The sequence below is a fragment of the Ranitomeya imitator genome, chromosome 5 (genome assembly GCF_032444005.1).
Source record: "Ranitomeya imitator isolate aRanImi1 chromosome 5, aRanImi1.pri, whole genome shotgun sequence".
NCBI lineage: Eukaryota > Metazoa > Chordata > Amphibia > Anura > Dendrobatidae > Ranitomeya > Ranitomeya imitator.
The window spans coordinates 194,879,867-194,902,774 of NC_091286.1; the positions used below are offsets into that span (position 1 = coordinate 194,879,867).

The window sequence follows — 22,908 nt, forward strand, 5'->3', positions numbered from 1 at the left end:
TATATCTTATTATTATTAATATCTCTGTAAGGGTTATTGTAATTATTACCATTATCACCTGTGTAAGGAATATTGGTGTAAAATAATAATAATAATAATGATAATAATAATGCTGTTAGTTCAGCTTCATGCTGCGCGCACGTTCGGCATCCACCAGGTGGCGCTGTGATTTGTAGCTTCCTGCCCCAGGCGTCGCTCTCTATGACTCGCCGTCATCAGATCCTTGAGGTTGGCGGAAGTGCCGCGTCAGCCGGGGTTTTCAGGCTGTGTGATGGAGAGAGGGAGAATGCAGCTGCCGCAGAGCCCGAGCGCCTTGTGTTTCGATAAAGATGAGTTCATGAAGGTTGGAGCCGTTGTCTGTGGCGATATTATCCCACGCGTGACTCCTGTGTATGAAGTCACTGCACCATCAGCTGTATACGTACTGTATATGCGCAGCAGTGTCCTGTGTGACGGCAGTGCCGGGAGCTAGAGCTGACTGCCTGCTATTTCCTTATCTAAGGGGCCAGTTACCTGCAGATCTAGTGATACTGTGTATGTTAATGGTGGTACAATGCTGCCCGACCGCTGCTCTGAAAATGCGACCATTGGGAGAAAATTACCTTCTTTCCTACGAGGAGCCGCTGACTTTCAGTCACGGGACATGCGCAGAGCAGCTTTCAGTCACGGGACATGCGCAGACCAGCTTTCAGTCACGGGACATGCGCAGAGCAGCTTTCAGTCACGGGGTGTGCGCAGAGCAGCTTTCAGTCACGGGACATGCGCAGAGCAGCTTTCAGTCACGGGACATGCGCAGAGCAGCTTTCAGTCACGGGACATGCGCAGAGCAGCTTTCAGTCACGGGGTGTGCGCAGAGCAGCTTTCAGTCACTGGATGCTCGCAGAGCGGCTTTCAGTCACGGGACATGCGCAGAGCAGCTTTCAGTCACGGGAAGTGCGCAGAGCGGCTTTCAGTCACGGGGTGTGCGCAGAGCAGCTTTCAGTCACGGGACGTGTGCAGAGCGGCTTTCAGTCACTGGACGCTTGCAGAGCAGCTTTCAGTCACGGGGCATGCGCAGAGCAGCTTTCAGTCACTGGATGCTCGCAGAGCGGCTTTCAGTCACGGGGCGTGCGCATAGCAGCTTTCGGTCATGGGACGTGCGCATAGCAGCTTTGTCACGGGGTGTGCGCATAGCAGCTTTCAGTCATGGGATGTGCACAGAGCAGCTTTCAGTCATGGGACGTGCGCAGAGCAGCTTTCAGTCACGAGGCGTGCTCAGAGCAGCTTTCAGTCACGGGAAGTGCACAGGGCGGCTTTCAGTCATGGGACGCTCGCAGAGCTGCTTTCAGTCACGGGAAGTGCACAAAGCGGCTTTCAGTCACGGGACGTGCACAGAGAGCGGCTTTTAGTCACAAGGCGTGCACAGAGCGGCTTTCAGTCACGGGAAGTGCACAGAGCGGCTTTCAGTCATGAGGCGTGCACAGAGCGGCTTTTAGTCATGAGGCGTGCACAGAGCGGCTTTCAGTCACGGGAAGTGCACAGAGCGGCTTTCAGTCACGAGGCGTGCACAGAGCGGCTTTCAGTCACGAGGCGTGCACAGAGTGGCTTTTAGTCATGAGGCGTGCACAGAGCGGCTTTCAGTCACGGGAAGTGCACAGAGCGGCTTTCAGTCACGGGAAGTGCACAGAGCGGCTTTCAGTCATGAGGCGTGCACAGAGCGGCTTTTAGTCATGAGGCGTGCACAGAGCGGCTTTCAGTCACGAGGCGTGCACAGAGCGGCTTTCAGTCACGAGGCGTGCACAGAGCGGCTTACAGTCACGAGGCGTGCACAGAGTGGCTTTTAGTCATGAGGCGTGCACAGAGCGGCTTTCAGTCACGGGAAGTGCACAGAGCGGCTTTCAGTCACGGGAAGTGCACAGAGCGGCTTTCAGTCACGGGAAGTGCACAGAGCGGCTTTCAGCCACGGGACGTGCACAGAGCGGCTTTCAGTCACCACTTCCAGCACTGCTCATTATACAGTATATACACCCTGGCACTCTGCCTGACAGCACGCTGTGCCACAGATGCACTGCAGAGCCGGCTGTCAGAGTGCTGGGTATGCTTCCAGCCGTCCCCCTGTATAGAGATGACTGTAGTGGCTCTGTGCGCGTCACTATGACTGAAAGCCGTCGGCTCCAGTAAGAAAATAAGTTACCGTAGTTTTCTCCCAATAGTTGCACTTTCAGCGCAGCGGCCAGACTGCATTGTAACGCTATTATCTGCACATTATCCCTATATCTGCAGGTATATAGCATTTTCCATGGTGATGGCTCCCCTTACATTCTCCATTTTAATATATTTTTACATTTCATGACTCTGGTATCGGTAATTTTTGTGAAATATTGTATTCCTGTTGTGTACATGTATATTTCTCTCTCACTAGGACTCATTTGATGTTGACCACTTTGTGTCAGAATGTAGAAAGCGCGTGCAGCTGGAAGATCTTCGGAACGATCTTGAGATTTATTACCGTCTCCTGAAAACTGCCATGGTGGAGCTCATTAACAAGGACTACGCAGACTTTGTCAACCTCTCCACCAATTTGGTACAATATATTTCTTTATTGATTTTCGTATACTTTCAGATGTGTTAAAGGGGAATCTGACAGCAGGTTTTTGCTATGCCATCGAAGAGGAGCATGATAAATGGGGCTTACACCCAGGTTACAGCAATGTGTCACTTACTGAGCTGGGTTTTGCTATTTCACTACAATCAGTGTCTTATCAGCAGGAGATTATCACTACAGGACAACTGACCTGCATCCTAGTCCAACCACGTCCCCAGCAGTGATTAGCAGCTCTGTCACCATACAATGTACAGGTCCTTCTCAAAAAATTAGCATATAGTGTTAAATTTCATTATTTACCATAATGTAATGATTACAATTAAACTTTCATATATTATAGATTCATTATCCACCAACTGAAATTTGTCAGGTCTTTTATTGTTTTAATACTGATGATTTTGGCATACAACTCCTGATAACCCAAAAAACCTGTCTCAATAAATTAGCATATCAAGAAAAGGTTCTCTAAACGACCTATTACCCTAATCTTCTGAATCAACTAATTAACTCTAAACACATGCAAAAGATACCTGAGGCTTTTATAAACTCCCTGCCTGGTTCATTACTCAAAACCCCCATCATGGGTAAGACTAGCGACCTGACAGATGTCAAGAAGGCCATCATTGACACCCTCAAGCAAGAGGGTAAGACCCAGAAAGAAATTTCTCAACAAATAGGCTGTTCCCAGAGTGCTGTATCAAGGCACCTCAATGGTAAGTCTGTTGGAAGGAAACAATGTGGCAGAAAACGCTGTACAACGAGAAGAGGAGACCGGACCCTGAGGAAGATTGTGGAGAAGGACCGATTCCAGACCTTGGGGAACCTGAGGAAGCAGTGGACTGAGTCTGGTGTGGAAACATCCAGAGCCACCGTGCACAGGCGTGTGCAGGAAATGGGCTACAGGTGCCGCATTCCCCAGGTAAAGCCACTTTTGAACCATAAACAGCGGCAGAGGCGCCTGACCTGGGCTACAGAGAAGCAGCACTGGACTGTTGCTAAGTGGTCCCAAGTACTTTTTTCTGATGAAAGCAAATTTTGCATGTCATTCGGAAATCAAGGTGCCAGAGTCTGGAGGAAGACTGGGGAGAAGGAAATGCCAAAATGCCTGAAGTCCAGTGTCAAGTACCCACAGTCAGTGATGGTGTGGGGTGCCATGTCAGCTGCTGGTGTTGGTCCACTGTGTTTCATCAAGGGCAGGGTCAATGCAGCTAGCTATCAGGAGATTTTGGAGCACTTCATGCTTCCATCGGCTGAAATGCTTTATGGAGATGAAGATTTCATTTTTCAGCACGACCTGGCACCTGCTCACAGTGCCAAAACCACTGGTAAATGGTTTACTGACCATGGTATTACTGTGCTCAATTGGCCTGCCAACTCTCCTAACCTGAACCCCATAGAGAATCTGTGGGATATTGTGAAGAGAAAGTTGAGAGACGCAAGACCCAACACTCTGGATGAGCTTAAGGCCGCTATTGAAGCATCCTGGGCCTCCATAACATCTCAGCAGTGTCACAGGCTGATTGCCTCCATGCCACGCCGCATTGAAGCAGTCATTTCTGCCAAAGGATTCCCGACCAAGTATTGAGTGCATAACTGAACATTATTATTTGATGGTTTTTTTGTTTGTTATTAAGGCCTCTTTCACACTTCAGTCTTTTGGCGTCAGTCACTACCGACATAGTGACGGATTGACGGATCCGTCACAATTGTTGCGAAAACGGTTCTAACGGATACGTTTTTTTGACGGATCCGTTACTTGGGGGTTGTCTGGGAGAAGTATCTACTTTTTGGAGCATGCGCAATTGAAAAAACGGATTGGGGCGACGGATCCGCCGAAAAAACGGTTGCGGCGGATCCGTCGCCCATAGGCGCCCATTCTATGGAATGGCGGACGCGACGGATCCGTCGCGATCCGCCATTTCGGCGTTGACAAAAAACGTTCCAATGCCCGTCTATTTTCAGAAAACGTCCGCCAAATGTCGACGGATCCGTCGCATGGCGGATGGAACGGACGACCATCCGTCACAATCCGTCACTAATGCAAGTCTATGGGAAAATAACGGATCCGTCAAAAAAAATGACGGATCCGTTATTTGAGGAAAATGGCGGTTTTAGACTGACGCCAAATAACTGAAGTGTGAAAGAGGCCTAAAAAACACTTTTATTTGATTGGATGGGTGAAATATGCTAATTTATTGAGACAGGTTTTTTGGGTTATCAGGAGTTGTATGCCAAAATCATCAGTATTAAAACAATAAAAGACCTGACAAATTTCAGTTGGTGGATAATGAATCTATAATATATGAAAGTTTAATTGTAATCATTACATTATGGTAAATAATGAAATTTAACACTATATGCTAATTTTTTGAGAAGGACCTGTATATGTACAGCGGTGGTGTGGGAAGGGTTACAGACAGCTCAACAACTGAGCTCTGCTATATCTGCAGCAGAGAAAACTGCGACTACATCATAACTTCTGCCACCAGTAAACTAAGTGATACTTAGCTATCCCTATATAATGCTGTTGTCAGATTACATAGCAAATGCCTGCTGACGTATTCCCTTTAAAGTGGTTGTCCAGTGAAACTACCCCATTAGGACTTAATTATCACTGGGTCCTATACCGATCAGCAGAGCACTACATTTTTATGCCTGAAGGGCACTTCTATCCCCATTAGCATAGATCGGCAGTGCACATGTCTTACCGCTGGTCCATTCCTTCTCTTTTGGGCTTCCAGGAAAAGCGGAGTGCAGCATTCAGCACCTGAAAAGGGAATGAATGGCGCACGTGTCCAGCATACTCACTATCACTACATTGTAATGGGGAGGAGGGTTCCCCTCTCTACCAGTCGGTGCCGGACATAGCTCTCAGCGCCCCACAATGTAAGATGTCACAGGTCCTAAGAATAAGTGTTTACTTATTTTTCACTGGAGTACCCCTTTAACGCGCTTTCAAAAACAAAGTGGCCATTGTGAAACAGTGGAGAAGGAGCTGCTGTATCGACGTGACCACACTGGAAGCAGGAGAATCCCTGCCATCAGTGCAATGACCAGGGGAGATCGTTGCACCAAGGAACATGAATGGAGATAGCAACTACCTGCCGATAGCTCAGTTAAAAATTGCACTTTCTCTATCGCCTCATTGGGGGACACAGGAACCATGGGTGTATGCTGCTGCCACTAGGAGGCTGACACTATGCAAATAAAAAAGTTAGGTCCTCCTCTGCAGTGTACACCCCACCGACTGGAAGTAGGATATTCAGTTTAGCTTAGTGTCAGTAGGAGGTGGACACGGGTCTTTCATTAGACCCTTATCTACCTCAATGTGCGTCGTTTCTTTTCAGGTACCACGGAGGGATACAGGGTGAAGAGTCACACCTGTAGTCCCACAAAGAGACTATGAGTACGGCGTGTACTGCCACCCCGTATCCTCATATGTCTGGTCGGCAGGACCCCAGCCCCTAACACTGAAGCGTGTTGAGGTGATTCAGACCCGGGCCTGCCTCCGTCTCCCACCCACTCGCCCACCAGAGCCTGTCGGTTCGAGGAGACACGGACGTCCCACTATGCTGGATTATCGGACGTCCGATCTTGGATGGGGAGGTACTCTCCTCTCTCCCCAGGTACAGAGATAAGAAGATCACAGAAGAAAGAAGATCGGGAAAGGAAAAAAAAAAAAAAATTCCTTTATTTTAATAGTGGGCCCCTTAATTCAGGTTACCTTTGCAGCAGTTTTAGGGCTTTCCTCAACACTTCCCCCGTGCTCCGGTGGTCATGGGATGTAATCTGGGTCCCGGCCTCTTCCAGGCCTAGCTGCAGAGTGGGGCATCGGGGGTCTTTTCCCCTTTAATTTTGCGGGTATTTGGGGCTGCAGGCATTGTTTTGCAGCGTTTTTCAATCCTCTGCGCCGCTCCCCCATCCTCCGGCGGTCACCAGCTCTAATTTAGGTCCCGGCTTCTCTCGGGCCTAGCTGCAGGGCTGGCTCCGCCCCTCTTCTTCCTGCTTTTCGGGCGGGCTTTTTTCCCACCTAGCTCTTAGTCAGCTCCTTCCTGCCGGGACTTAGCTCCGCCCCGGCACTTGGCTCCGCCCCCTGGTCCCGCGATTTAGCTCCGCCCCCTTTTCCTGTCTCAGAGCAGACTTTTCAGCATGTGTCCCTGCAGTGTGCGCTTTTTCACTCCTGGTCCTGGACACCCTCTTGTGACTGCCATTTTTCCTATTGATCCAGATTGTACTTGTTTCCTGTGGAGCCTTCTCTTCCTGGCACAGCAGCCCTACAGTCTGGAGCTGAATACAGGATGACTGCACCTACTGTGAGTAGCTGCTCTGCAGCCCGACACTCTCCTCGGCTCTCCTATTCCCTAATGTTCTGGCATCAGTTAATGGGTCTGCTCATCATGAACCCACCGCCCAGGAGTTCCTACCCCGGGTGAGACAGAGGCCCCTATCCCTGGTTGGGCTTTCCTTCTGTCTCGGTCTGTGGCGGACCTCACCAGGATGTCACGTCCCTGGTGTCCGTGCTTGACAGATTGTCCCTCCCAGCCCCCCGCAGTTGCCAGTGGGTCACAGGATTCTCCATCCGGCCTTTTCAACACAGGTCACAAGAGATCCAGACAGGAGCGAAATTCTGTCCTTTTCCCGATCCATCTCGCCCTCCGGTCTGGCACGGTGAGATCCCTCTTCCAGATCCTCCTCTCCCGAGTCAGACGGGCGTCCTCGGTCATGTTTTCAGAGGAAGATTCAGACTTTGTTTCACTACAGGCCTCTAGCATGAGTGATAGGGTGCAAAGCCTTATTATTGCAGTCAACCAGACCTTAGGCATCATGGATACATCTACGGAACCCGCAGAAAAGGCGGTTTCGTTTAGACGGTCAAAACCAACTTCCAAGGTCTTTGCTCTACACACTGAATTTGTTGTGGTACTTGCCAGGGGAAAGGTGAACCATACCAGATGCTTTCAGACAGGGAAGCGTCTCGGCATCCTATATCCCTTCTCCCCTGAGCTCATCGCTAACTGGACTGATTTCTCGGCAGCGGACTCGTCGGTCCCCAGACTGTCCGCCAACATGGTCCTTCGACTTTTCTAATGCAGCATCCCTCATGGATTCCAAGGATACAAGTATAGAATCGCTGGAAAAATCAGCCTTTTGAAGTGGCTGCTTCTGCTTTGTGCCTCGGCCATTGCCTCTACCTGGGTCTCAAGGACCACAGCTAGATGGACCAAACAGCCTTGTAAGGGTACCACGGCTGGACCTCTTCCGGGGGAGCTGGCCGACCTGACGTACCAGATTTCCTATGCAGGGAAATATTTGGTAGCTGTCTCCCTAGATGCGTGTCTTGTGCAGCTCAGGTATCCAGCAATATGGTGACCATCTGGCGGAATATTTGGCTCAAGACATGGCAGGTGGACTTGTTTTCAAAGAAGTCCCTTACCAGCCTCCCTTTCCAGGGGGGCCCGTCTTTGACTACATGCTGGAACAAATTATTAAGGACGCAATGGGAGGCACGAGCGTCGCTGGCCTCCCCTGATATGGCAGTTCAGCTCCCTTTTTGTCCTTTCGCTGGTTCGTGGCGTCAGAATATTCCTCTGGCTAGCACAGACCGCGGTCTCGCCTGGCTAGAGAAAAGGCTTCCTTCAAGCCTACCCCTTCCTGGCGTTCCCTCAATTCCCATGGTAGGTCCACCAGGCCCAGACCTGGCAGATCTTCCTTGGCATAACTCGTGCTAAGGGCCCAGTGTTCCTCCCAGTTTGGGCGGGCGTCTGTTTTGTTTTTTTCTTTTTTGCAGGGATGTTTGGCTTGCCTCAGTCGAGGTCAGGGAGGTGGTATCCTCTGAAGATCATTGCGGAGGGGGTGCCGGTCTTTCTGATCGCACCAGATTGGCCCAGAAGGTTCTGGTTCGCTGAGATCGCCAATCTCCTCGCGGACTTCCTCTGGAGGCCCCAAACAGGCCAGATCTTCTGTCCCAAGGACCGATCTGCCACCAGAGTTCTTGGTTGCTCAATTTAACATCTTGGCTGTTGAATCCTTCCATTTGGCCTTTTCTCAAGGCGGGACTTGATGCTGGCCTTGACCTTAGTCCTCTAAAGGGTCAGGTAGCAACGCTTTCCATTCTCTTTCTGAAGTCCCATTTCAGAAGTCCTTGACTTCCCGTTCTCAGGTCAGATATTTAGATCTGAGAGACCTCGGTGGTTGATACCTCTTAATGGCTAACTGAAAAGATGGTAGCAAATTGCAAACCTTCGAGACTTCTCAGGCCTCTTCATCAGGCATAGACTAATTCAATTCCAAATATTTTATCTACTGGCTATCACGGTACAAGGATATATATCCGTCCCGTTCTCAGGTCAGAACTTTTCTTCAAGGAGTGGTGCATGCAGCTCTCTTGTACCGGACTCTCGTGGATCCCAAGGAGCTTAATCTTGTTCTGGAGGCTGTGGGGTTCCCCCCCTTGAACCTCCCCATGAGGCCTCACTGTCTGTTCTGTCCTGCAAGGTGTCGTTTCTGGTGGCCATCACCTCCATTAGGCGCGTCTCGGAGTTGGTGGCTCTCTCCTGTCGCCCCATTTCTTGGTTCTTCACCAAGATAAGGTAGTTTACGGCCATCGTCGCCTTTTCTTCCCAGGGTGGTGTCCTCCTTGTTACTTCAATAAGATCGTCCTTCCCACCTTTTTGTTCTGCTCCGACCTCTTCTCTGGAGCGTTCGCTGAACAGGCCAGACCTGGTCAGGGCGGTGAGGATCTATTTGTCTAGGACCACCTTCTTTAGGAAGACGGACCGTCTATTTGTCATTCCAGACGGTGCGCCAAGAGGCCTGCCAGCCTCCAAGGTTATGATTGTTCTCTGGATCAGACCTGCTATTCTGGAGGCTTACCAGGTCCGGAACAGAGTGACTCTTCCTGGGATTAAGACTCACTTTGCCTCGGGCAGTGGGCGCCTCCTGGGCGGTACACCATGGGGCATCTGCCCTACAACTTTGCAAGGCAACCTGGTGTTCCATTCACTCATTTGCCAAATGTTATAAGCTCCATACCTACGCTTTGGCAGTTGCCAGCCTAGGCGGAAGGATCTTGCAGGCGGCAGTGGTAAGTTCTCCGACCTGAATGGAGTTTTTTTTCTGCTGTTCCCACCCCAGGGACTGCTTTGGGACGTCCCATGGTTCCTGTGTCCCCCAATGAGGCGATAGAGAAAACAGGATTTTTGGTTGCTTACCGTAAAATCTGTTTCTCGGAGCCTTCATTGGGGGACACAGCACCCTCCCAAGTTGAACAGCTCTGTTTTATTGTGTTATATTGTCACAGTTTGACTTTCTATCTTTAACATGTTGCTTCTCCTACTGCTTTTTTCACTAACTGAATATCCTACTTCCAGTCGGTGGGGTGTACACTGCAGAGGAGGAGCTAACTTTTTTATTTGCATTGTGTCAGCCTCCTAGTGGCAGCAGCATACACCCATGGTTCCTGTGTCCCCCAATGAAGGCTCCGAGAAACAGATTTTACGGTAAGCAACCAAAAATCCTGTTTTTTTTTTTTTTTTTAAGTTTACCATGAAAATCTGATTTAAACAATAGGTCATCTCCTGATGACCTATTTCCTTTGCTTTTGATCCCTGAATTTGTAAAAAAAAAAAAAAAAAAAAAAAAGTAAAAAATCAGAAATTTGCCGCAAGCACTTAAATAAAATGGTTATGGAAAAATGATACCAAGCTATTGGAGTCACCGTGCATCGGAATGAACCAGGATGTTGTACTCAAGGCTCCTCTCTTGCATTGGTGTTTTTGGTTTCCTTTTGTGGGAGGCAATTGGCTTTATTGGGACATAGTGGCCATGCTGCCATCTGAAAAGAAAAAGTTTGATTTTGTTTGAGATCTTCCTATTCTTATTGTACAGGTTGGAATGGATAAAGCTCTGAGTCAACTTTCCGTACCACTGGGACAATTGAAAGAAGAAGTATTGGTATGTCTGGCATATTTCTTACATTTTGGTTATACAAATTCGTTGCAACAAAAAATGGATCTATAGATATTATAAACTTTATTTTGATAAAACCAGCAAAAGACTGGTATAAATACTGGTACCATGATTGCGCCAGTTGCATGCTCTAATCATATAGCTATCACTATATAGCTTTACTAAACTTAAATTGCCTCTTCCAATTTTCAGAGCCTGAAAACATCAGTTAATGACAGCATAAGTGCGGTAGATGAACGTCTGGCCAAACAAGATGATATACGAAAAAAAAAGGCAAGTCCATGATCCTCATGCTGATTTTTTTTTATTTTGATGGTGGTAGATCTTTATGTTACTGTGACATCAGTTTCCATGTGGATTTTGTTGACTCCTACTGAAATGAGGGATTGTATCTTCTAAACCGTAGGGCACAGTTAAGGGTCCTTTTACTTAGGCCTCTAAATTGAACTCACAGAACTACCGTATATACTCGAGTATAAGCCGACCCGAGTATAAGCCGACACCCCTAATTTTGCCACAAAAAACTGGGAAAATTTATTGACTCGAGTATAAGCCTAGGGTGGAAATGCAGCATTTACCGGTGAATTTCAAAAATAAAAATAGATCATTATTTCCCCATAGCTGTGCCATATAGTGCTCTGCACCCTTCATTATTTCCCCATAGCTGTGCCATATAGTGCTCTGCACCGTTCATATTGCCCCATAGCTGTGCCATATAGTGCTCTGTACCGCTCATATCTCCCCATAGCTGCCATATAGTGCTCTGTACCGTTCATATTGCCCCATAGCTGCCATATAGTGCTCTGTACCGTTCATATTGCCCCATAGCTGTGCCATATAGTGCTCTGTACCGTTCATATCTCCCCATAGCTGCCATATAGTGCTCTGCACCGTTCATATCTCCCCATAGCTGCCATATAGTGCTCTGCACCGTTCATATCTCCCCATAGCTGCCATATAGTCCTCTGTACCGTTCATATTTCCCCATAGCTGTGCCCCATATAGTGCTCTGTACCGTTCATATCTCCCCATAGCTGCCATATAGTGCTCTGCACCGTTCATATCTCCCCATAGCTGCCATATAGTGCTCTGTACCGTTCATATCTCCCCATAGCTGTGCCCCATATAGTGCTCTGCACCGTTCATATCTCCCCATAGCTGCCATATAGTGCTCTGCACCGTTCATATCTCCCCATAGCTGCCATATAGTCCTCTGTACCGTTCATATTTCCCCATAGCTGTGTCCCATATAGTGCTCTGCACCGTTCATATTTCCCCATAGCTGTGCCCCATATAGTGCTCTGTACCGTTCATATCTCCCCATAGCTGTGCCCCATATATGCTCTGCACCGTTCATATCTCCCCATAGCTGCCATATAGTGCTCTGCACCGTTCATATCTCCCCATAGCTGCCATATAGTGCTCTGTAACGTTCATATTTCCCCATAGCTGTGCCCCATATATGCTCTGCACCGTTCATATTTCCCCATAGATGCTCCATTGAAAGCTCTGCCATTGCTGCTGCTGCTGCTGCAATAAAAAAAAAAAAAACACATACTCGCCTCTCTTGCTTGCAGCTCCCGGCGTCCGGTCCCAGCGTCTCTCTGCTCTGACTGATCAGGCAGAGGGCACCGCGCACACTATATGCGTCATCGCGCCCTCTGACCTGCACAGTCAGAGGGGAGAGACGCCGGGAAGACGGAGCGGCGCCGGGAAGATGGAGCGACGCCCGGCGTGTGGAACGTGGACAGGTGAATATTACATACTTACCTGCTCCCGGCGTCCTGCTCACTCTGCCTGTCACACGGTCTTCGGTGCCGCAGCTTCTTCCTCTATCAGCGGTCACCGGCACCGCTGATTAGAGAAATGAATAGGCGGCTCCACCCCTATGGGAGGTGGAGCCGCCTATTCATTTCTCTAATGAGCGGTCCCACGTGACCGCTGAAGAGGGGAAGAACTGCAGCACCGAAGACCGTGGGACGGCAGAGGGAGCGTCAGGATCGCTGGAAGCAGGTAAGTATGCCTCAGCGCCCTCACCCCCTCACCTGCCGCCCACCGTGACTCGAGTATAAGCCGAGAGGGGCACTTTCAGCCCAAAAATTTGGGCTGAAAATCTCGGCTTATACTCGAGTATATACGGTAATTTACCCCAAATATTTATTTTTTTGACTGTGAGAGGCCTCTAAATTGCTAAATGATGGTGTGATGACACTGCATTTAATCTTAATTATCCAGATGTCTATTTTCAGTAAGCCAGGAGGCATAGACTGTTATATTTATGTTGACTTTTGAATTTGTGTTGATTCTTCAGTTGGTCAAGAACCATAGACTGTTGTCATATGAGCCTTAAGCATTGATTTTTAATATGTTTGAATGGCGGAGTTTGCCTCTTATATCAGTTCCTACGGCTTATGCTATCTTTGCAAGACAGTGATGTAGGGTCATTGAACAATGGATTTTTGCTCAATATGTTGATTGACCATTATGTGGGTCCTGTGGTTTGTTGACTTGCAAAACAGAAGAGGAAAAACTATACAAATTGATTTAATATTCAAACAATGCAAATTAATCTCATCACACCTTTCTCTTGACCTCTGGATGATGTCTTGAAGGACAACAGTTGTGAACTATATAATGTTTATATGCCTCTATAAGAAGGGATCCAAAGTACTAGAGACTCTTTACAAATCCACAGCCAGGGAGACTCTACAAGATAGATGCCAGAACGTCATGTCTCAATCAGGAGGGACACAGATTTGATATTCTAAGAAAATGCCAGCTTAGGTTACCACAGCCCCAGCTGAAAACAATGCAGATCTATTCCATTGACCATCATTGAACCCATTAATATGTTTGGAAAATTCAGAACTTGGACTCACTGGTCACTTGAGCCCCATGGATACCTTTGGGTAAGCCCAGGATTAGGACCCACTGGTTATCTGGCTCCATGGAGATGTTTGGAGAAGATAGGCCAGGTGACCGGAGGGTCACAACCTTGTATCTCAATGAACTATCAGCTTCCTTATCTTGTCGTTACCTCTTCTCTGTGGGTGCCACAGGTGGGGTAGTTGGCCCTGGAAGCTCCTAAGTCGCAGCTGCTCTAATCCTGACGTGCCAGCGGAAGGGTGAGACTTTGTAATTTTGCACCCTCTTGGGTATTTTGCAGGGAGTGTTTTATATGTTGTCTGTTTTGTGGTTCAGTAAAGTATTGCCACACTGTTTTACCCTCATCCTTTGTTGCCTGGGTAGTATTAAGCCCATGGTAAAAAGAAAGTGGGTGTTAACCCCTTCATGACCCAGCCTATTTTGACCTTAAAGACCTTGCCGTTTTTTGCAATTCTGACCAGTGTCCCTTTATGAGGTAATAACTCAGGAACGCTTCAACGGATCCTAGCGGTTCTGAGATTGTTTTTTTCGTGACATATTGGGCTTCATGTTAGTGGTAAATTTAGGTCAATAAATTCTGCGTTTATTTGTGATAAAAATGGAAATTTGGCGAAAATTTTGAAAATTTTGCAATTTTCACATTTTGAATTTTTATTCTGTTAAACCAGAGAGATATGTGACACAAAATAGTTAATAAATAACATTTCCCACATGTTTACTTTACATCAGCACAATTTTGGAAACAAAATTTTTTTTTGTTAGGAAGTTATAAGGGTTAAAATTTGACCAGCGATTTGTCATTTTTACAACGAAATTTACAAAACCATTTTTTTTAGGGACCACCTCACATTTGAAGTCAGTTTGAGGGGTCTATATGGCTGAAAATACCCAAAAGTGACACCATTCTAAAAACTGCACCCCTCAAGGTACTCAAAACCACATTCAAGAAGTTTATTAACCCTTCAGGTGCTTCACAGCAGCAGAAGCAACATGGAAGGAAAAAATGAACATTTAACTTTTTAGTCACAAAAATTATCTTTTAGCAACAATTTCTTTATTTTCCCAATGGTAAAAGGAGAAACTGAACCACGAAAGTTGTTGTCCAATTTGTCCTGAGTACGCTGATACCTCATATGTGGGGGTAAACCACTGTTTGGGCGCACGGCAGGGCTTGGAAGGGAAGGAGCGCCATTTGACTTTTTGAATCAAAAATTGGCTCCACTCTTTAGCGGACACCATGTCACGTTTGGAAAGCCCCCGTGTGCCTAAAAATTGGAGCTCCCCCACAAGTGACCCCATTTTGGAAACTAGACATCCCAAGGAACTTATCTAGATGCATAGTGAGCACTTTGAACCCCCAGGTGCTTCACAAATTGATCCGTAAAAATGAAAAAGTACTTTTTTTTCACAAAAAAATTCTTTTAGCCTCAATTTTTTCATTTTCACATGGGCAACAGGATAAAATGGATCCTAAAATGTGTTCGGCAATTTCTCCTGAGTACACCAATACCTCACATGTGGGGGTAAACCACTGTTTGGGCACATGGTAAGGCTCGGAAGGGAAGGAGCGCCATTTGACTTTTTGAATGAAAAATTATTTCCATCGTTAGCGGACACCATGTTGCGTTTGGATAGCTCCGGTTTGCCTAAACATTGGCGCTCCCCTACAAGTGACCCCATTTTGGAAACTAGACCCCCCAAGGAACTTATTTAGATGCCTAGTGAGCACTTTAAACCCTCAGGTGCTTCACAAATTGATCTGTAAAAATGAAAAAGTACTTTTTTTTCACAAAAAAATTATTTTCGCCTCAATTTTTTCATTTTCACATGGGCAGTAGGATAAAATGGATCATAAAATTTGTTGGGCAATTTCTCCCGAGTACGCCGATACCTCATATGTGGGGGTAAACCACTGTTTGGGCACTCTGCAGGGCTCGGAAGGGAAGGCGCGCCATTTGACTTTTTGAATGGAAAATTAGCTCCAATTGTTAGCGGACACCATGTCGCGTTTGGAGAGCCCCTGTGTGCCTAAACATTGGAGCTCCCCCACAAGTGACCCCATTTTGGAAACTAGACCCCCCAAGGAACTTATCTAGATGCATATTGAGCACTTTAAACCCCCAGGTGCTTCACAGAAGTTTATAACGCAGAGCCATGAAAATAAAAAATAATTTTTCTTTCCTCAAAAATGATTTTTTAGCCTGGAATTTCCTATTTTGCCAAGGATAATAGGAGAAATAGGACCCCAAATATTGTTGTCCAGTTTGTCCTGAGTATGCTGATACCCCATATGTGGGGGTAAACCACTGTTTGGGCGCACGGCAGGGCTCGGAAGGGATGGCACGCCATTTGGCTTTTTAAATGGAAAATTAGCTCCAATCATTAGCGGACACCATGTCACGTTTGGAGAGCCCCTGTGTGCCTAAACATTGGAGATCCCCCAGAAATGACACCATTTTGGAAACTAGACCCCCAAAGGAACTAATCTAGATGTGTGGTGAGGACTTTGAACCCCCAAGTGCTTCACAGAAGTTTATAACGCAGAGCCATGAAAATAAAAAAAAAAAATTATTTTCTTAAAAATGATCTTTTAGCCTGCAATTTTTTATTTTCCCAAGGGTAACAGGAGAAATTTGACCCCAAAAGTTGTTGTCCAGTTTCTCCTGAGTACGCTGATACCCCATATGTGGGGGTAAATCACTGTTTGGGCACATGCCGGGGCTCGGAAGTGAAGTAGTGACGTTTTGAAATGCAGACTTTGATGGAATGCTCTGTGGGCGTCACGTTGCGTTTGCAGAGCCCCTGATGTGGCTTAACAGTAGAAACCCCCCACAAGTGACCCCATTTTGGAAACTAGACCCCCAAAGGAACTTATCTAGATGTGTGGTGAGCACTTTGAACCCCCAAGTGCTTCATAGAAGTTTATAATGCAGAGCCGTGAAAATAATAAATACGTTTTCTTTCCTCAAAAATAATTATTTAGCCCAGAATTTTTTATTTTCCCAAGGGTTACAGAAGAAATTGGACCCCAAAAGTTGTTGTCCAGTTTCTCCTGAGTACGCTGATACCCCATATGAGGGGGTAAACCACTGTTTGGGCACATGCCGAGGCTCGGAAGTGAAGTAGTGACGTTTTGAAATGCAGACAGGTTCGTGTGAGATTTTTCAGCATCATTTTTGAAAAATCCGCGGGTAAAAGGCACTGCGTTTTACCTGCGGATTTTCCGCGAATTTCCAGTGTTTTTTGTGCGGATTTCACCTGCGGATTCCTATTGAGGAACAGGTGTAAAACGCTGCGGAATCCGCACAAAGAATTGACATGCTGCGGAAAATACAACGCAGCGTTTCCGCGCGGTATTTTCCGCACCATGGGCACAGCGGATTTGGTTTTTCATATGTTTACATGGTACTGTAAACCTGATGGAACACTGCTGCGAATCCGCAGCCAAATCCGCAGCCAAATCCGCACCGTGTGCACATAGCCTAATTCTAAAGGTATGTGCACACGCTGCGGAAAACGCTGCGGATCCGCAGCAGTTTCCCATGAGTTTACAGTTCAATGTAAACCTATGGGAAACAAAAATCACTGTACACATGCTGCGGAAAAACTGCACGGAAACGCAGCGGTTTACATTCCGCAGCATGTCACTTCTTTTGTGCGGATTCCGCAGCGGTTTTACAACTGCTCCAATAGAAAATCGCAGTTGTAAAACCGCAGTGAAATGCGCAGAAAAAAACGCGGTAAATCTGCCATAAATCCGCAGCGGTTTAGCACTGCGGATTTATCAAATCCGCAGCGGAAAAATCCGCAGAGGACCAGAATACGTGTGCACATACCGAAACCCTAACCCTACCCCTAACCCTACCCCTAACCCTACCCCTAGCCCTAACCCTACCCCTAACCCTAACCCTATTCTAACATTAGTGTAAAAAAAAAATTTCTTTATTTTTTTATTGTCCCTACCTATGGGGGTGACAAAGGGGGGGGGTCATTTATTATTTTTTTTATTTTGATCACTGAGATAGATTATATCTCAGTGATCAAAATGCACTTTGGAACGAATCTGCCGGCCGGCAGATTCGGCGGGCGCACTGCACATGCGCCCGCCATTTTGGAAGATGGCGGCGCCCAGGGAGAAGACGGACGGGACCCCGGCTGGATCGGTAAGTATGATGGGGTGGGGGGGGACCACGGGGGTGGGATCGGAGCACGGGGGGGGATCGGAGCACGGGGGGCGAATCGGAGCGCGGGAGGAGTGGAACGGAGCACGGGGGGGCTGGAATGGAGCACGGGGGGGTGGAACGGAGCACCGGGGGGGGGTGGATCGGAGTGCAGGGGGGGTGATTGGAGCACGGGGGGGTGATTGGAGCACGGGGGGAGCGGACAAGAGCACGGGGGGAGCGGAGCACTGGACGGAGGGGAGCCGGAGCAGTGTACCGGCCAGATCGGGGGGCTGCGGGGGCGATCGGTGGGGTGGGGGCACATTAGTATTTCCAGCCATGGCCGATGATATTGCAGCATCGGCCATGGCTGGATTGTAATATTTCACCCGTTATAATAGGTGAAATATTACAAATCGCTCTGATTGGCAGTTTCACTTTCAACAGCCAATCAGAGCGATCGTAGCCACGAGGGGGTGAAGCCACCCCCCCTGGGCTAAACTACCACTCCCCCTGTCCCTGCAGATCGGGTGAAATGGGAGTTAACCCTTTCACCCGGCCTGCAGGGACGCGATCTTTCCATGACGCCGCATAGGCGTCATGGGTCGGATTGGCACCGACTTTCATGACGCCTGCGTGGCGTCATGGGTCGGGAAGGGGTTAAGTGGAATGAGCCCTGGCCCAAGCAGTCTCGAGCCAGCAGACGATAGCACCACTGACCCCGTATTTCCACAGATGGGTTTATGCAAACACTTGTTCATGTATCTGTCTGTCCACTGCTGTCATAAACTTTACACAATTGTAAGGATCACATTCCCTATTGATATGAGGGGATCTGCCAGCAAATGCTCATTATTAAGCCTGGATAAGAGATGTGATGAAACTCCAATCAAGCGTTCTGTCATTGAATTGCTTGGCCTTTTAGACTGGGCAGTGATCTGAGGCACAGGTCATATTATTATTATTTATTTATATAGCACCATTAATTCCATGGTGCTGTACATGAGAAGGGCTTACATCAAAATACAAATATCACTTACAGTAAACAAAACTAACAATAACAGACTGGTACAGAGGGGCGAGGACCCTGCCCTTGCGGGCTTACATTCTACAGGATTATGGGGAAGGAGACAGTAGGTCGAGGGTTGCAGTAGCTCCAATGGTGTTGAGGTGGCCGTGTGGTCATTACAGGTTGTAAGCTTCCTTGAAGAGGTGGGTTTTCAGGTTTCTTTTGAAGGATCCAAAAGTAGTGGATAACCGGACGTGTTGGGGCACTGAGTTCCAGAGGATGGGGGATATTCGGAGAAGTCTTGGAGGCGATTGCGTGAGGAGCGAATAAGCTTGGAGGAGAGAAGGAGATCTTGGGAGGATCGGAGATTACGTGAGGGAAGATATTGAGAGATTAGTGTGGAAATATACGGAAGAGAAAGGTTATGGATGGCTTTGTAGGTCAGTGTTAGTAATTTAAACTGGGTACGCTGGGAAATTGGGAGCCAGTGAAGGGATTTGCAAAGAGGTGAAGCAGGAGTGTAGCGAGGAGAGAGATTAATTAGTTGGGCAGCAGAGTTAAGGATGGACTAGAGGGGTGTTAGCAGGCAGGCCACAGAGGACGATGTTGCAGTAGTCGAGGCGGGAGATGATTAGGGCATGCACAAGCATTTTGGTAGAGTGTGGGTTGAGGAAAGGACGGATTCTGGAAATATTTTTGAGCTGGAGGCGACAGGAGGTGGCGAGAGCTTGGATGTGCGGTTTGAAGGACAGGGCAGAGTCAAGGGTTACTCCAAGGCAGCGGATTTTGGGGACAGGGGAAAGTGTGATTTCATTTATTTTGATAGATAGATCAGGTACGGAAGATATGCGTGATGGAGGAAAGATAATGAGTTCATATGAACATTTATTAGGATGTTTATCAGTTTGTGAAGAGCTCCCAATTCTGGCCTTCATAATGCGGTAAATAACCTGATCCAGACAGAACATGCTGAATCTTGGGTTTGATGGCTAACTTTTCTTTGTTTCAGATGTGTGTGTTAAGGATGATTCATGTTATACGTTCTGTTGAGAAGATTGAAAACATTTTGAACTCCCAGAACCATAAAGAAAATGCCGAGCTAAACGGGTGAGACTTGGGCCTCATGCACACAGGCACATGATTGCGCTGTATAAATTCCTGTACGCCTTTACCCATCTTGATGCTTGGGGAGTTTTTTCCGCTCTGATTTTGTATGAATCTGTCAGTAAAATGAATGCCAACTAATGGTAGTTTTCTCTCATAGAAGCTATACAGGGGTACATGGAATGCCCATGTGTGTCGCTGCAGTGCAGGGCCAAAGGACTACTGTTCACATGGCTCCTAATAGTATACAGTATTTGTCAATCAGTTTGGAACAGGATAGCAGCTGTCTGTGACCTTCCCATAAGCTCTGATCATTAACAATAAGAAGGCATTCAGAATAAAATGGCATGGTTCTATAAAAATAATTTCATGTATGATTATGGTGAAACCTGTTAGAGACAATCACACAGTTGCATTAAAAAATCTCTTCTAGAGCCGTGTTCTCAAGTACCCCAACATGTTTTTAGCGTTTCTACAATACTTTACATTGGATTGTTAATGGCCCAGAAATTTTCTATGAATATTGACAAATCATGATCTGTAGGGGGTAGATGTGGACCACAGCTCAGAAACTGTTCTGGAAGGGTGGTCCTTCCAACAAAGATGTCTCATCATAGTTTGTGTAGGATAAGACTGCAAATCTGTCAAAGGAAATCTGCTGTGATCTACTGGTCTTATCAAAGATGTAATTGTTTTGGAAAGATTTCACAGCAAGAATATATAGTCCCATGCTTTACAGTCGCATATACAATAAAGAAAAGATGAGCTGGTGAAAAAGAACACCCAGCCTGTTTAATGGAGTAATCAGGCATGCTCCTTTTTAAAGGGTGGTGAGTGGAGCCAATATCATCACTTCTGGAGTTCTTACTAGTGATGAGCGAGTATACTTGTTGCTCGGGTGACCTCTGAGTATTTGTAACTGTTCGGAGATTTAGTTTTCATCCCTGCAGCTGAATGATTTACAGCTACTAGCCAGGCTGAGTACATGTGGGGGTTGCCTGTTTGCTAGGGAATCCCCACACGTAATCAAGCTGGCTAGTAGCTGTAAATCATTCAGCTGCCATGATGAAAACTAAATCTCCGAGCACTAGAAAATACTCGGAGACCACCCGAGCAACGAGTACACTCGCTCATCACTAGTTATTATGGCTACAGATCTAATGAATGGGATAGATGTGTGGGACAAAATACCTTCCACATGATGTGGTTGCGAGCAGGGGTCAGATTTACTGTTGTGGTTTTTTTTTAGATTGCTTAGAGTAAAATCCACATTGAAAATCAGTATTATAAATTGACTTGCTACAGATTAAAGATCTGTAGTGCAGATCAGTTTATGGTCCATTTTTTTCACATAGCATGCGGATGAGATTTTTGTAAAATGTTATACTTAATGCTGTTGCTGCAGTATAATCGCCCTTTGCAAACATTCCCTTAATAGGAAGGGTAGAACTATTAGAAACCGAATAAACCGTTGGACAATGACGATTATTGGTTACTCGTGTATACTGAGGCCATAGACCCAAAGATTAAGTGATGATCCAGCATTAAAGGCAATCTGTCACCACATTTGATCTATCTAAACTATTAATATGGTCATATAGGTTATAAAAAGAAGAAAGTCATCCCTGTATGTTCCATATCAGATGTCTTGTTGCTGATAAATCATCTTTTATAACTTTATATAAATGACTTCTTTTAGGATATGGAGAGGACTGTGCCTGGAAGATAACGCTGCCTCTAGAGCTTATTTTACATGAAGGGAGAGTCACCAGTGTGATTTGTAATGGCTGCTCTCCTGATCTCACTGCAGAGCTGTGTGTGATTATACCTGACACATCTGCAGGTTCCTCACGGCTTCCAATTCGCAGGCAGACAAGACTGTAATATTGTTCCAATACAGCAGAGCTCAGAGAGAATTAAAAAAGACAAATTTCATTTCTTCTGTTCTGTGTAAGGCCTCTTTCACACTTCCGTTTTTACAATCTGCACAGGATCCGTCAAAATGTTGAAATGACGGATCCTGTGCAGATTGTAAAAAACGGGTGCACTGGGCCCATTTTTCTGATGGACCCGTCGAGGCTATGTGCACCTGTTGTGTATGCGTCTTCGCAGCGGTTTTCCACTGCAAAAACGCATACACAACACAACCCAGGTTAAAAATAATTTAAAAAAATAAAAAATCGCAATATTCTCACTTTCTGGCATCCCGCGCAGCGTTACCAATGCTTGCGATGCTCCCGGCAGCTGGCGTTCCCAGTAATGCATTGCGAAATGACCCGATGACGTCGCGGTCTCGCGAGACCGCAACGTCATCGGGTCATTTCGCAATGCACTACTGGGAACGCCAAGTGCCGGGAGCATCGGTAACGCTGCGTGGGACGCCGGAAGGTAAGAATATTGGGATTTTTTATTTTTAACATTATATCTTGTTACTATTGATGCTGCATGGGCAGCATCAATAGTAAAAAGAGAGAGAGAAAGAGAGGGAATTTCCCAGATGGGAAATTCTTCCGCTCATGCTTAGTTTCAAAAGACGGAACCCATTGCTGCTTTTGACAGTCAGCGACAGATCCTGCGTCCATAGGCTTCCATTATAGCCAACGACGGGAAGCGCAGGATCCATCACTGAACGATTTTCCGACGTACAGAAAAAACATTTCTCTGTGCGTTTTCCCCGCCCGACTGACAACTATTTTCTGGCGGATCCAGTGCACGACGGATGAAACGGATGTCCGTCCGTCACAATCCATCGCTAATGCAAGTCTATGGGAAAAAACAGAAAAATTTGCTGGATCCTGTTTTTTCAAAAATTGACGGATTTCGACGGGAGCTTAAAGACGGAAGTGTGAAAGAGGTCTTAGTTACTTGTCTCACTGGTAGCCCTCCCTTCATTTAAAATATTCGTTTGAGGCAGTTTTATCTTCCAGGCAACATCCTCCCCATAGCCTGGAATATTTATATAAATTGATAAAAGATGATTTGTCAACAACACAGCTGATATGAGGCATACAGGTATAACATTTTTCAGCAGTCTGTAACCTGTATGCCCATACTAATAGGTTAGATAGGTCAACCGCGGTGACGGATTCCATTTTAATCAGGAAGGTTAATCAAAGGAATTTTTTTCTCTTCAATGGAGCAATGTTTTGCCATGTGCAGTAACACACATTCATCCAATGCTGAGCGAAACACTGTGC

General features: G+C 46.7%; 1 protein-coding gene across 3 annotated transcripts in view; it reads left to right on the top strand.

Annotated features, from left to right (window-relative positions):
• Positions 1-216: 216 nt before the first annotated feature.
• COG2 (component of oligomeric golgi complex 2) overlaps positions 217-22,908 on the top strand; it is a 139,143-nt gene continuing 116,451 nt past the window's right edge. For 2 of the 3 annotated variants that reach the window (XM_069769462.1, XM_069769463.1), the window contains exons 1-5: positions 217-343; positions 2,402-2,563; positions 10,472-10,537; positions 10,745-10,825; positions 19,617-19,714. In XM_069769462.1, the coding sequence (XP_069625563.1) occupies positions 272-343; positions 2,402-2,563; positions 10,472-10,537; positions 10,745-10,825; positions 19,617-19,714 (479 nt within the window). In that variant the 5' untranslated portion in view covers positions 217-271. Of the gene's footprint in view, positions 344-2,401; positions 2,564-10,471; positions 10,538-10,744; positions 10,826-19,614; positions 19,715-22,908 lie in introns of those variants that run through there. The other variant, XM_069769465.1, reaches the window with a different exon arrangement.